This window comes from Macaca mulatta, chromosome 1 (assembly GCF_049350105.2).
Source record: "Macaca mulatta isolate MMU2019108-1 chromosome 1, T2T-MMU8v2.0, whole genome shotgun sequence".
Classification (NCBI taxonomy): domain Eukaryota; kingdom Metazoa; phylum Chordata; class Mammalia; order Primates; family Cercopithecidae; genus Macaca; species Macaca mulatta.
In genome coordinates, this window is record NC_133406.1 from 183,921,524 (window position 1) to 183,936,742 (window position 15,219).

At 35.2% G+C, this 15,219-nt stretch overlaps 1 protein-coding gene across 2 annotated transcripts in view; it reads right to left on the minus strand.

The window, feature by feature from the left end:
- The window catches only part of PRKAA2 (protein kinase AMP-activated catalytic subunit alpha 2), a 62,810-nt gene that overhangs the window by 4,943 nt on the left and 42,648 nt on the right, over nucleotides 1-15,219 (minus strand). For both annotated transcript variants that reach the window (XM_015140450.3, XM_077955840.1), the window contains exons 3-7: nucleotides 13,569-13,662; nucleotides 12,555-12,699; nucleotides 11,247-11,334; nucleotides 8,866-9,090; nucleotides 1,268-1,772 (exon numbers count right to left, since the gene is read on the minus strand). In XM_015140450.3, the coding sequence (XP_014995936.2) occupies nucleotides 1,268-1,772; nucleotides 8,866-9,090; nucleotides 11,247-11,334; nucleotides 12,555-12,699; nucleotides 13,569-13,662 (1,057 nt within the window). The remainder of the gene's footprint in view (nucleotides 1-1,267; nucleotides 1,773-8,865; nucleotides 9,091-11,246; nucleotides 11,335-12,554; nucleotides 12,700-13,568; nucleotides 13,663-15,219) is intronic.

Below are 15,219 nucleotides of genomic sequence, written 5' to 3' on the forward strand. Positions count from 1 at the left end.
CATGTTCATGGATGCTTGTGGAGTAGAAGGAACAAAGAGGACCAGGCATGGTGGCTCATGCCTGTAATTCCAACACTTTGGGAGGCAAAAGTGGGTGGACTGCCTGAGCCCAGGAGCTTGAGACCGGCCTGGGCAACATGGTAAAACCCCATCTCTACAAAAGCATACCAAAAAAATCAGCTGAGTGTGGTGGCAGGCGCCTGTAGTCCCAGCTACGAGGGAAGCTGAGGTGAGAGGATAGCCTGACCCTGGGTTGCAGTGAGCCAAGACTGCACCACTGCACTCCAGCCTGGGCAATAGAGTGAGACTCTGTCTCAAAAAAACAAACAAACAACAACAACAAAACAAACAAACAAAAAAACACTGCATTGAAGGTTCTGGATTTTCAAAACATCTGTGGTACTAGTTTCAAAAATGTTTCAGTACAGAATTTTAAAAATGTTAACATTTCTTTTTTAACTAAATACGACTGCTTCAAAACAAAGAGATCTGTTTTTTAAATGATTTTAAGAAAATATTTATTTCATGTACAGATAATAAAATGAAAATGACTGATTTATTTGAACATGTCAAATGCATATTTATGTGGTAATTTTGCACATTTTTCTTCTTCCTTTAAAAGTTCACAATCCTCAAGAAAAGAACAAGAGTGAAAGGCATATCCGAAGAAAAAAATGCCCCTCCCCACACATATATTCAAATAGAACTGAAATGAAATTGAGCACTAATTTTTAAGAAAAGCAAACTGTGGCGTGAGAGTAAGGAAAATATACTATAAGTATTAAAAGCACTAGCCAAATAAGAGAGAATATCACAACTTGGAGAAAAGTGTTAATTGACTGAATAAATATGTCCTGATATAATTTGTACTGACCACTAGCTATTACAACCACCTGCCTCTGTTCCCTAAAAAGAAAAGAAAAAAAAAACCTCCCTAAAAAAAAGAGAAAGTAAAAACATACTATCTTTGAAGACACTCATGATTTTTCATTGCTATGATGTATGCTGAAACTGGTAAGCTATTTTCTCAGAAGGTTTCTAGTTGATTCCTTTTTTTCTTGACCAAGAACACTGCTATAATTCAAAATATGTTGGTTCCCAGTATCAACCACTTTTCATCCTTACAGAGGTTATTTGTTTTGTTTTTAATGTGCATGGCATATTACTAGAAAAAGATGGGCTTAATACTCAACTCAGGAGCTCAGAGCAGCTTACAATATAGAAAAATGACTTCTACAAATGATCTTATTACATTATAATTTCCTACCTTCCATTCAAAATCCAGCTGCTTCATAGCTCGGTAAACTTCAGCCATAATGTCATATGGTTTGCTCTGACTTCGGATTCCAAGATGCCACTTGGCTTTTTTCACGGCTAAAGATTTGGGCTTAGTCGTATTCAGTGCATCCAATGGACATCTTGCCTTGGGGCTGTCTGCTATAAGAGGTGGCATCCTTTCTGGATGAGGCTTCAGGCCTGGGGGAATATGCATGGCACTATCATCCATAAAAGAACCAGACGGAGGACTAGAGGCGAGGTAGAACTCACTGGCTTGGTTCATTATTCTCCGATTGTCAATGATAAGATGATAAGCCACTGCAAGCTGGTCTTGAGGGTCACCACTATATAAACTGTTCATTACTTCTGATTCTGTACATTCAAATTTTTCACACACTTCTTTCACAGCCTCATCATCAATGACGTTAGCATCATAGGAAGGGTCTTCAGGAAATAAGTAACTGGGCAAATCTTGTTTAAACCATTCATGCTCTCTAGGAAAAACACCACAATACACTATTGTAAGACACGCTTTGGCAAGTCCAAATAATTTAGACATAGGGCAACATAATAGAATATAATCAAAAGATCTGGTCTCTAGACCTAGCTCTGCCACTTACTAGCTATGTGATCCTAAGCAAGTTAATTACCCACTACCCTTGAATAACTATGGTTATTAAGACTTGGCATTTGGCCGACATTTTCTCAAAAATGAAAAAAGCGAGCCCATCGCTTTAAGGAAAACAACCAGCAATATTTGTTGCTAATGATAAAATTCAAGCTTTCAAGCAAAACTTTAGTATGATTTGTATGAGTTTCACAGCTTCTCAATACTTAAAGACTTTCTGATAAAGTTGGTGTTAATAATAATAAATACACTTTTTTTCTTTCCCAACCACTTATCTGAGTGAGGTCAGACCTTCTTTATACACTTCAACTAATACAAAATAATGCAACAGATTGAATGAAGAAGGTATGAGAACCTAGCTGTCTTTGATATAAAGTCATTCTTCTCACAATTTTTTTTGGAAAATATGGTGATTTTTCATGAAAGATGTATTATTTAACATGTAGTAGGTTTATAGTTATTTTTAAGTAAATTAAATATTTTCTTAATTTCTCAGTTTTAATTCTAATACAGTAAATATTGATAGATATAACCTGCATTTTTAAAAATTCCCCTTGAGGTCCTCAATAAGTTTTAAGAGTTACAAGATTTTAAAATCAAAAATTTTGAGAACTGCTCTCCTAAGCCTTATTTTCCCACACTTCTGGGCCTTTGCGCTTGATGTTACTATTGTTATCCTAGAATATCAAACTATTTTCATCTAACACAAACTACTCCTTCGAGATTGTTCAGGCATTACTACCTGGTAGAATTGGGCATCCCGTAAGTTCAGATGAAGACATATTTTGACTGAATGTCTTCTATTCACTGATTAATTTATTTTTGAATATTTACTGAGGACATACTATGGATAAAAAGAAACATTCCTCACAAAGATTATATTTTAGCTGAATAGAGATTAAACAAATATACATAAAATATAGTTACAAATATACAAATATGCAAATCCTGTGATAAAGATTGCAAAAGAAATTGCATAGAGTAAAATGAGAGTATATAATTTACAACGAGAGGCAAGTGATCAAGGAAGCCACTCTGAGTAATATTTAAGCAGACACTAGAATGATCTGAAGTCAATTATGCAAAGAGTTGCGGAACAGATATTCCCAGCAAAAGAAACAATATGTGCAAAGACCATGAGACAAAAAAGAGTTGTGCTGTGCTCTAGGAACTGGAATGAGCTCAATATCATGAAAGCAGAATGAGCTGTGAGATGGAGTGCCAAATGAAATCAGATATTTCTAAGAATTGTAGGCTATAAAAAGGAAATCTCATGATTTGAACTGGTGGTTGATGAAAATCATTGAAGGATTTTAAAGAGACAGGGTAACATAACCTAATTATCATTCTGTAAAGATCATTTTGTTTGTGGTATAGAAAATAAATTGAAAAGATAAAAATGATGATGGTGAAGCTAGTTTCAACAGTCCAAGTAGGAAATAATGGTGTGTCAGGCCTTGAGGATATGTACAAAGATAAAAATTCTATAGCTACTAGATTTTTCTATCACAATACATTCTTATAGTTGTTGATTTTTTTTCTAATCTTGCCCAGTAAACTGAGAGCTTCTTGAAATAGTGACCATACCTTATTTAGCTCTACCCTACTACCTAGTAAAGAGTAAATGGTCAATAAATTCTGCATATATGATAAATAAAGTATGAACACAAAAATTCATTCATGTGTTTATTGGCTATATAATAATATTAAGCCCCTATTAGTGTTCAGCAATAAAAATAACTTGAGATAGATCTTTCCTCTCTCCCTCTCTCTATGTATATATATATTTTTTGAGACAGAGTCTCACTCTGTCACTCAGGCTGGAGTGCAGTGGCTCAATCTTGGTTCACTGCAATCTCTGCCTCCCAGGTTCAAGTGAGTCTCCTGTCTCGGCCTCCTGAGTACCTGGGATTACAGGTGTGCACCACCACACCCAGCTACAAAAGAAGTAAAAGAAGACAAAAATATGTTACATGTCTAATATTTTGTAAATATCAATGACAAATAGAAAAGTTAGGCACTTTCAAAATAAACTCCAAAAATCTATTATTCCATAAAACAATAAAATACCAGCAAAAACTGTGAAAATCAACTTTGGAAATTCACCAAAGGCTTGCAACAATCTGAAGACGGTTTATTCAAGAAAAATGGCTGAATCTCAGTAAGAAATGTGAGATTTGTGGCTTTTTAAGTTGTCCTATATCCATTTCCCTTTGTCCAGCTCCATGGCAGCCTTGAAAACCAACAGCCTCATGATCACAGAGCTGAGAAAACAAGGAGCTTAACAACCACTGGGGCATTGGGGTGGGGAGAACAGAGGAGCAGAATAGTTTAGAGCTCCCTGAAAATCTTACCATGAGAGAACTGTCATTATTTTACATGTCTAGCAGTTCTCTAGGAACCTCCACTCACAAGCCTGGTTTTTACATGACCTGACTCACAGCTTACTCCTGCAAACAGCCTTCTCCCCAGGGCATTTGTTTAAAAAAAAAAAAAAAAAAAATCAATGGCAACTGTCTAACATCCCAACTACCTGAAGCAGCAGTGAAAGTTGGGTAAACAAAAAGCTGACCAAGACACTTAAAAGGAAACATTAGGAAATACCATTTCCAGAGGGGTCTTTGGAAAGCTCTGATGTATTTCTAGGACTCAGAAAGGCCAGAAACAAATGCAGGGTTGTGTATTTGCCTGAGAAAAAAACTGAAAGGGCCATAATTTCTCATGATTGGCAGATTTTGAGGCTCTGCACAAGCAGGAAGTGAAGGCTAAGGCAGAGTTACAACTGCCTGTTGGAGCACTGAGGATGTACCCCAACATCACACAGAGCCCATCAGCAAAGGATGGAAGACTTATTAGATCAGGACATTTAAGGAAATTTTTATCTAATCATTAGCTGATCATTAAGCTAACCAAAGAGAGATTTCAGTAGCCATGTATAAAAAAGAATACAGATTTTACAGAATCAGATCAGAAAATCACTAAACGAACAAACAGGAGCAGCAGTAACAACATACAACGATTATAAACTCTAGGTATATACACCCAAGAGAAATGAAAGCATAGCCATACAAACTGTGTATGTAAATGTTCATGGAAACAGTAGTCATAAAAGCCACAAATTAGAAACAATTCAATCTTCATCAACGAATGCATAAACAAAATGTAGTATATTCATACACTGCAATATTTTTCAAGCAAAAAAAAATGAAGTACTAATACATGCTACAGTAGGAAAGTGCTTTGTAAACATGCTAAATGACAGACGTCAGATACAAAAGACCACATACTGTATAATTCCATTTATATGAAATGTTCAGAACAGGCATAAAGACAGAAGGTAGATTAGTGGTTGCCAGGGGATGGAAGGAAGGGGAAATGGGGAGTGACTATCAGTGTGTATAGTTTCTTTCAAGGATGATAAAAAAAGTTCTGGAATTAGATGGCCATAATGATTGTGGAACTTTGTGAATATATGAAAAGCCAGTAAATTATACAATCTAAAGTGATAAATTTATATATGTGAATTCTATTTTTAAAATTAATTTTAAAAAACAATAAGGAAATAATCTAAATTTGATTTCCATTTCATTAATTTAGTCAAATGCCACAATTTCTTGTAATAACTGTCAATTTTAAAAGCCATCCTTCTAGCTTTTTATTTTCAGGAGTCGTTTTCTGAACTAACTCTACCAAAGTGAGCAGTAACTAGGATGTTTATGAAGGTTCATCTGAGACAAAAGCAATTCACTTCACATAGGCTATTATACAGCCATCAGAAATTATGTATTTCTATCACTGCTACCTGATACCTGAAATTGATATATGACTTAAGGTTAGATTATAAAGACTATCAACTTTTAGAAACCTCATGATATGCCCAAATTTCTTTAAGTGCAGCTAACAGGTTTTCAAATATTCCCTCAAAAATAATATTAATAGCTAATATGTTCTAGACATTGTTCTAAAAGCTTTAATTATATTAAGTTGAATATTTGCAGTTTCTGATATTCAATCATTTTTAGACCTACTTAAATGACAATTTCACATGTTTTGATCTATGATTGCCCTCCCCAAAATTCTAATATATGTGGGAAGTAACTAAGTTGCACATAGCTAACAAACAGATGCACTGGGATCTGTGCTCAGTTGAACTTCAGACCTCTCGCTTTAACTATAACATTAATACTATTACTAAGCCTAAGATAGCTGGAGAACAAAAAGATGTGTTTTCCATTAAGATAATATCTATCTTGTTTACCACTATATTCCCAGCACCTAGCACAAGACTGTGCACAGAGCAGATGTGAAATAAGTATCTGTTGAATGAATAAAAGCGAAAATGGTTAAATAAGCAAATAAATATGAAGATATATTTTCGAACTTCCAATGGCTATCTTATAAGAAAATAGTAGATGTACAAAAATAATATTGAGACAGTAAGTACGTAGTAGCATAAGAGATAAATAAAACATGATAGATTGAAAGAAGGATAGATATCACAGAACAGATGTAACAATTTGGAAGAGTGGAAATAGCACAGGTTTTGAATTCAGGTTAAGTTCCAAGTTGAGCCCCAGTTGTGCTTCTTATTAGCTGTGTAATTTTCAACAAACACAGATTTACTCAACATTTAATATGTGTTAAATCTTGTGCATTTTGCTATGAATTAATAATTGGTCCCTAATATAAAGTAATGCATAATTTAATAGGGGCAAACAGATACATAAATCATGACATAACCTTTCTGAGCTTCAGTTTCATGGTTTATAAAATGGTTTCTAGCTATCTATGAAAAGTCAATGCAATAACATAAGTCAAGCCATAAAGCAAAATGCTTGGTATTGTGTAATTTTTCAATAATTAGTAATTCTTTTCCCTATTGAACTATAGTTTATCAAATCAATAATTCCCAAACATTGGCCAGATGTGGTGGCTCATGCCTGTAATCCTAGCACTTTGGGAGGCTGAGATGGGAAAACTGCTTTAGGCCAGGAGTTCAAGACCAGCCTGGTAAACATAGCAAGACCCCCATCTCTTTAAAAAAAAAAAAAAAATTAAAACAATGGAAAGAATTCCCAGACATTAAAAAACTGAATATATATAAGTAAGTAAATATATATATAAGCAAAAAATGATGAAAACTATAGATTCAAGTTATCCTATTAAAGTACAGAGATGAATGATACTTTCATGCCATCTACCTATGTACAAATTACTCTTCCCAGTAAATATATTTACATTTTTCTTCTGGAGTCCATAAATATGCAAACATCTGTTTTAAAGCAACAAATCAGTATTATTACCACTTGTTTTTTTGATTAAAAAAAATTTTAATATAAATGTTGACCAGGCTGGTCTTGACCTTCTGGGCTCAAGCAATCTTCCCATCTCAGCCTCGCAAAGTGCTGAGATTACAGGCATGAGCCACTGCACCCAGCCCATTATTATTCTAAACGTATATGCTGATACAAGCAGCTGCAAATATATCAGCATGTCTGATTTTCTAACAAAAAGTCAATTAACAGAAGTATATATGCTAAAGAACTATAAAGACAAAGGGCTTTTTTCCTGCTAAGTTCATTTTCATAATTAAATCTGGTGGCTAATTTACACTTTTACATTGTTATGCATGGGGTTTGGAACACTGAAGAAAGGCTGGGAAAAGAAAATGATACATAAATGCAAAAAGAATCATCAGTCCTTGCCTGCATGAAATCAGCAGCAGTCACATAAACAGCTATCTCAGCCATCATTTAAATATTTCAGAGGTCAGAGGTCTCAAAAGAGTCTTTTCTGGGACTGGGTGCAATGACTCACACCTGTAATCCCAGCACTTTGGGAGGGCAAGGTGGGTGGATCACTTGAGCCCAGAAGTTCAAGACCAGCCTGAGGAACATGGCAAAACTCCATTTCTATTAAAAATACAAAAAAGAAAAAATTAGCTGGGTGTGGTGGCTCGTGCCTGTAGTCCCAGCTACTCAGGAGGCTGAGGAGGGAGGATCACCTCAGCCTGGGAGGTTGAGGCTACAGTAAGCTGTGATCACACCACCGCACTCCAGACTGGGCGACAGAGTGAGACCCTGCCAAAAAAAAAAAAAAAAAAATCTTTGCTGGCTAATGAAGAAAAGGGGAAGAGTTCTGGAAAGATGTCAAAAGAACATGTTTGTAAACAAACATGAATGAAATCTCAGGTAAGAACATAAAACCTCTAAGAAACATGCCTTGATAAGTCATAGGCAGAATGCAATGAATCATCTTCCTACTATACACAGGTGTCTGATATACAAAGGTCATATTCATAGGCGCATCAGCAATGGCACTTTCCAAAGTTTCTCACGTGACACAAAAGCCTTCACAGTAAGCCGATTAGCAGCTATTGAATTTAAAAACTTGGCAAAACTTTTTATGCTTTATGTCTTTAACCATATGTAAAATACATAAATCTCACCCTATTTCTCCATTTGAAATTTCTTCAGACACTTTCTAAGCATACCATCTTTCCAGGCCTTTTAGCATTCTATAGTCAAAGATGAGTAAGACACACTGTCTACCCTGGTATCATAATTTAAGAGAGAAAAAAGACACACTGAGAAACAACTAAATCCTGGACGAGAATTAAATAATAAAAGCATTAACAAAATGTTGATAAAACAGAAACGGAAGCACCTGTGGAAATCACAAAAGGGGTGGCATGAACTTTAATGGATGAATGGAAGTCTAGCAGGTCAAAAAAAGAAAACAGAAAAGGCATCAAGGCAAAATGAATAATATAAACAAAGACATGAAGGCAAAATCTATGTTAGGTTTGAGAAACCAGGACAAGTTCAATGTGGCTGAAGCACTGGTACTAGGGGTGAGGTGGTGAGGGCAGGAAATGAGACTTTGGGAGAATCATTCAATTAACGTTATTATTATTCCTATGAGAAAATATGCAGAACAGAAACAAAAAGAATAATCACCTTATGTCTTTGATAGTTGCTCGTTTTAGTGGGTCAACCTGCAGCATATGCATCAGGAGAGTGGCGACAGAACGATTGAGATATTCTGGGATATAAAAGACACCGCCTCGGATCTTCTTAAATAATGTAGGTACATGCTCATCATCAAATGGGAGGGTGCCACAAAGAAGAGCATACAAGATAACACCACAGCTCCATATGTCAACTTCAGGACCCGCGTACAATCTAAGAAAAAAGATGACGACACAAACCTGAAATGCAAGTATCACTTTTTCCCTCTCTATGTGCCCTACTTCTATATATAGGTAGTCTACATTCAGTACATATTCATTTCCAAGGTCTTTAATGAAGTCCACGGCCGCTCCCCAGTATTCAATATTTGTTCCTCAAAGAGAGTAAAGGGGCTAGCCAACTACTATTCAAGTCTGCCAAGTGAATAGGGTATTTTTATTTGTCACAAATTCATTTAACTGAAACATACTAATTAAAAAATATAATACTTTCTGTGGTTGCTTTTTGAGGGGAACAAAGTAGATGACCATGAACTTGAAAAAATACTATGGTGTATAGGTTAAATCTTTTTCCCAAAGAACTATTACAAGAAAGAAAATATACATATAATATACACATGTAATAGAATTTTTACCTCAACACACCTTTAAAGAATATTTAAGGCCGGTCACGGTAGCTCACGCCTGTAATCCTAGCACTTTGAGAGGCTGAAGCGGGTGGATTGCTTGCGGCTACGAGTTTGAGGACAGCCTGGGCAACATGGTGAAACGCTGTTTCTACTAAAAATACAAAAAATAGCCAAGGATGGTGGTGTACACCTTAGTCCCAGCTACTCAGAAGGCTGAGGTGGGAGGATCACCTGAGCCCAGGAGGTGGTACAGTGAGTTGAGATTGTGCCACTGCACTGTAGCTTAGGTGACAGAGCAAGACTCTGTCTCAAAAAATATATATATACATATATATGTGTGTGTGTGTGTCTATACATATATATAGAGAGAGAGATTTAAAACATTAAAGTACTTTATTAGTACTGTGTAGACAGTATCCTGTATCACATTATCCTGAGTACTTACCATTTCCACTCTTATCACCTCCTAGCTCATATGACTAAAATTAGCTTTGATCCAGATAACCTATGCTTATAGTATTATTCCTTTTTTCTCTTACATTTCGACAGCATTACAATTCCCATGATAGCATATTACCATACTCAAACCTGGGTCTGTGGTAACAAAGTAAATCTCTACTATTCTAATGAAAAGAATATAATCTGTTTATATAAAAAATGGTGATTGTTTTCCAAAAGAAATGGTATGAATGCCACGTGTGAGTATAAATCTAGCAGCCACACTGGAAATCATTTGCTGTATTCTTCAAACTCCTTGCAATAGACTGAATGCTTATGTCCTCCCAAAATTCATGTGTTGAAATTCTAACCCCCAAGGAGATAGTATTAGGAGGTGGGGACTTTAGGAGGATGATTAGGTCACTAGTGCAGAGTTCTCATGAATGGGATCAGTGCCCTTATAAGAGCGACCCCAGAGAGATCCCTAGTCCCTTTCTCCATGGGAAGTTACAGTGAACATACGGTAGTCTATTAGGAAGCAGACCCTCACCAGATACCAAACCTGCTGGCACCTTGATCTTGGACTTCCCAGACTTCAGAACTGTGAGAAATAAGTTTCTGTTGTTTATAAGCCATCAACTTTATTGTATCTTTCTTATAGCAGCCCACATGGACTAAGATAATCCTGTATCTGCTATTTGCAATAATACGTTTACCATATTTTCTCTCATAGGATTCTGTTAACTTTCAAAATCACACGTTGATCACTGTAGAAAGACTTGAGTTTACCATTGCAATCTGTATAAACATTTTTATAATGTACCAATGAATAACTTACATGAGTAACTACACAATCTCTACTTGTAGTTTAATTTCATGAAACAATATTGTCCCCCAAAATCTCATTCTTCCAAAGACAAAATATAAAACAATGCTCTATATACATCGGAAAATACGCAAGGTATTATTAAAGAACTATATCTAATAAATAAATAATGGCACTAGCTTAAATTTAGCAAATTCTTACTCTCTTATCTGCACTTTTGTAAAACGAAAGATATGTTAAATCAGGATCCACTTCAATTATTTTTCTAATGGGAAAACTTCGTAAGTATATAATGACATCTAAATGAAATGTTTAACATTTTTTAATATAACCATTATCCCTTTAACAATGGAAAAATAAATGAACAATTCATTTCTACCCTGTTAAAATCTTACCTTCCATAGAGAATATATTATAATTAAATGTTATCAAAATGACCTCAAGATTACAAAAAGCTTATGCTTCACTGATTATTACCTGCCTGAGATGACTTCAGGTGCTGCATAATTTGGAGATCCGCAACTAGTTCTCAGAAACTCACCATCTGACATCATATTAGATAATCCTAAAAATAAAAGTAATGTTTACCTGGTGCTAGATATTTTTAAAAGTAGATAAAGTCATATAAATATGAGCAAAATTTCAAGTCCTTGATCCTGCATACGTCATTGGTTTTTTTAGTGCTAAAAAAAAAAAAAAAGGCAGTGGAAAGCATTTAACTGGAAAGAGACCATCTCAGAGTGCTTACACTATAACAAAAAACTAAAGCACATCACATGTATGAGTGAAACTAAATTTCCTTTCTAAATAAAAATGTTGATTCCCATCACAAATGAGGTTATTCTGAAGCATATTGACTTTCCCAAACATGAAAACATCAAAATATTATTTACCTTTTCCATAGTCAAAAGAATAAAATACAGACTACTACTTTTTTGCAGAAGCCTCTTTAAATTCTATAATTAGAAACCAGATGGGCCCCAACTCATAAAGAGATTATGTTTCAAAAGTTAATTTAGAAATATTTAATTCAACATAGAAAAAATAATCTATTGAACCAAAAATCTAGTTGAGCTATAGTACTAAATAAGTTTCACGATTTAGACAAGGAAGAGAAATAGAGAAAGCGATTTCCTAGTTTTTAGATTAAAGACAAGGTATAGACCACAAATAGGCAACAATAACTGGTACCTTTCTATCTCTCTCTTTAATCTCTCATTTCCTAGTCTTTTTCTCAAATACCCTAGTAAGGCATCCTTTCCACATACATTTATCCCAGAAAGTGTTTGGAGTATAAAAATCACATTTTATGTGCTTTTTACCTCTGACAAAAACCATTCTCTAATGAAGTTATTAGATGTTACCCTAAGGACCTCTTTGTGGATCAATTCAGAAGGGCTTTTTTCCAACTGCATGCAAATTTTCAGGTACCTCGGTTTATATGCATTCATCAGGGAAAGTGCCCATACTTTCATGAGATTTTCAAAGAAGTTTGGGACTTCTCCCCCTCTTCAAAACAAACAAACAAACAGTTATGCATCATTTCCTTAGGAGAAAATGCAGATTGAATGGATTTATCTTGATGACAGCCATCTAACTTCTCTGGAGGTATCTGCATTTTTAAAGTGTATTTAAGTGAATAGAAAAAGCTACTGAGGAGATTTCAGCTAATCCCTTTCCATGGTACAGAATGTACAAGGTTGACATGGAAAGTTCTTATTTCAATGAATTGTTATGCTTTAAAAGGTAGCTAGTACATTTCTGAACAACCCTGGAGTTACATACCAAAATCAGCTATCTTGGCATTCATGTGTGCGTCCAACAGGACATTCTCTGGTTTCAGGTCTCGATGAACAACCATATGCCTATGACAGTAATCCACAGCAGACAGAATCTGTTGAAAGAGCCGCCTGGCTTCCATCTCTTCAACCTATCAAGCATAAAAGAAACTGCATTAAGAATATCTGGGGCTGGGCATGGTGGCTCACGCCTGTAATCCCAGCACTTTGGGAGCCTGAGGCAGGTGGATCACCTGAGATCAGGAGTTCGAGACCAGTCCGACCAATATGGTAAAACCCCATCTCTACTAAAAATACAAAAATTAGCCGGGCATGGTGGCATGTGCCTGTAGTCCCAGCTACTTGGGAGAGTAAGACAGGAGAATTGCTTGTACCGGGAGGCAGAGGTTGCAGTGAGCTGAGATAACGCCACTGCACTCCAGCCTGGGCAACAGAGCAAGAGTCTGTCTCAAAAAAAAAAAAAATAATATCTGATACATCTATTTAACAAGATTTTTAGTTTCATAATCAGGCTACATATAATTAAGCAAGCTTGAATTATGTTGGAATTCTCAACAAATCAGACAAACCAAAAGCTTGTCAAAGCTCAACATGTCAATAGACAAGTTTTTCTTCATTGCTAAGCACTAATATTTAAATTTCAATTAATATTATTAAATGTGCACAATGTTTTGGGGAATTGACAGTAAAACAAACTAAAGCAGGACATACGTGAAAGTGCTAAGACAAAGAAATAACTGATGTTCAACATGATTTTACGGAACAGATTTTGAAAAGCATAGGCATTGTGTTGGCAATTAGTGGAACATGTTTTCCAAAATCAGTATTTCAAAAGGTATGCTTTTTAAGAAAGAAAATTTGTCTAATACTCTATATGTTTAGTTGAGCATTATTATAAAAGCGACTTCAACCCTGAAGATATCTTTGCATTGTGCTATTTCCCAATACTTTCTTTTTTATTAGTTTAGAGGTTTAGTGTACCAGATAGTATGTTACTCACCCGTCCATGCTTACAGATGTAGTCAAATAATTCACCTCCAGACACATATTCCATTACCATAAAAAAATCTGTTGGAGTGCTGATCACCTGGTATCTTTTTTGTTAATAAAAAAAAGTTAATGAAATATGTTACTTTAACCAAAATCAACCTGGTATATCTACTCTTGCTACAATTTTCTATTTCAATGTTTTATAATACTTTAGGCAACAAATTATATGTTATCAAAATAATCACAGAGCAATAAACATGGACCATTACAAAATTATTCTATTTCTTGAGGCTGATGGCCATTCCTTCACATTCTCCCTTTCATGTTTACATAATTTTTGAAATCTTTCCCTCTTCAACAACTAAGTTAAGCATTGATTTTTTTCCATATAAACAAAAATTTGTTTACAGTCAAAGGAAATGAGGTATCACATATTTAAAGATAAATAGAAAATATACTTGGGCCAGACATTGTGGCTCATGCCTATAATCCCAGCACCTTAGAAGGCCAAGGTGGGAGAATCACCTGAGCTCAGGGCAATGTTTTGGGGAATTGACAGTAAAACAAACTAAAACAGAATATACATGAAAGTGCTAAGAAAAGAAAATAACTGATCTTCAACATGATTTTATGGAACCGATTTTGAAAAGCATAGGCATTATGTTGGCAGTTAAGTGGAACATATCTTCTAAAGTCAGTATTTTACCAGCCTGGGCAACATAGCAAGACCTCATTTCTGTAAAACATATATATATTTTCCTGGACACATAATATGATACTACAGAGATACATTCAGCAAAATCCAGAAAGTGAAAAATGACCATTTCTTCAACAAACAAAATGCAAGAAAAAAAGGCAAAGGATAAACTATACGTTAAAAGTAACTCAGGAGACATATTGACCAATTATGCTGAATAGACTTATTTTGATTCTGATTCAAATAAACCAACTTAAAAAAGCATTTATGAAACAATCAGGAAAGTCTACATGCTGATTAGTGGTGGATAATGTTGTTAATTATTTTAATAAAGATGTGATAATGATACTATGTTTATGTTATTTAGAATTTAAAAAGTATTTTCTAGAGTAAATACTGAAGAGTTTACAGATTAAAAAGATAATGTTGAGATTTGCTTCAAAATAATCTGGCATAGGGGAAATGGGGAGAAACAGATAAAACAATGAATTGACTATTGTTGAAGCTGAATAAGACATACATGAGGTCGTCTCACCGCTTTACTTTTGTAAATGTTAAACAATTCCCATCATGAAAAATTAACTGTGTGTGTGTGTGTGTGTGTGTGTGTGTGTGTCTGTGTCTGTGTCTGTGTCTGTGTGTCTGTGTTTCTAGGCATCCAAAGCTGGGCACATTAAAAACTAAGAAAAAAAAATTAGCTTTATTTGATAAAAAATTTTTTTGCCCAAAAACTACAACTTACACCCCTATACACAATTTTACCAAACCAAGTTTTGGAGACTTTAAAATTAGTTTTGTTTTTTTTTTCTTTTGTTTGAGACAGAGTCTCACTCTGCCACCCAGGCTGGAGTGCAGTGGCCATGTTCTTAGCTCACTGAAACCTCCACCTCCTGGGTTCAAGCAATTCTCTTGCCTCAACCTCCCGAGTAGCTGGGAATACAGGCATGCACCACTATGCCCGGCT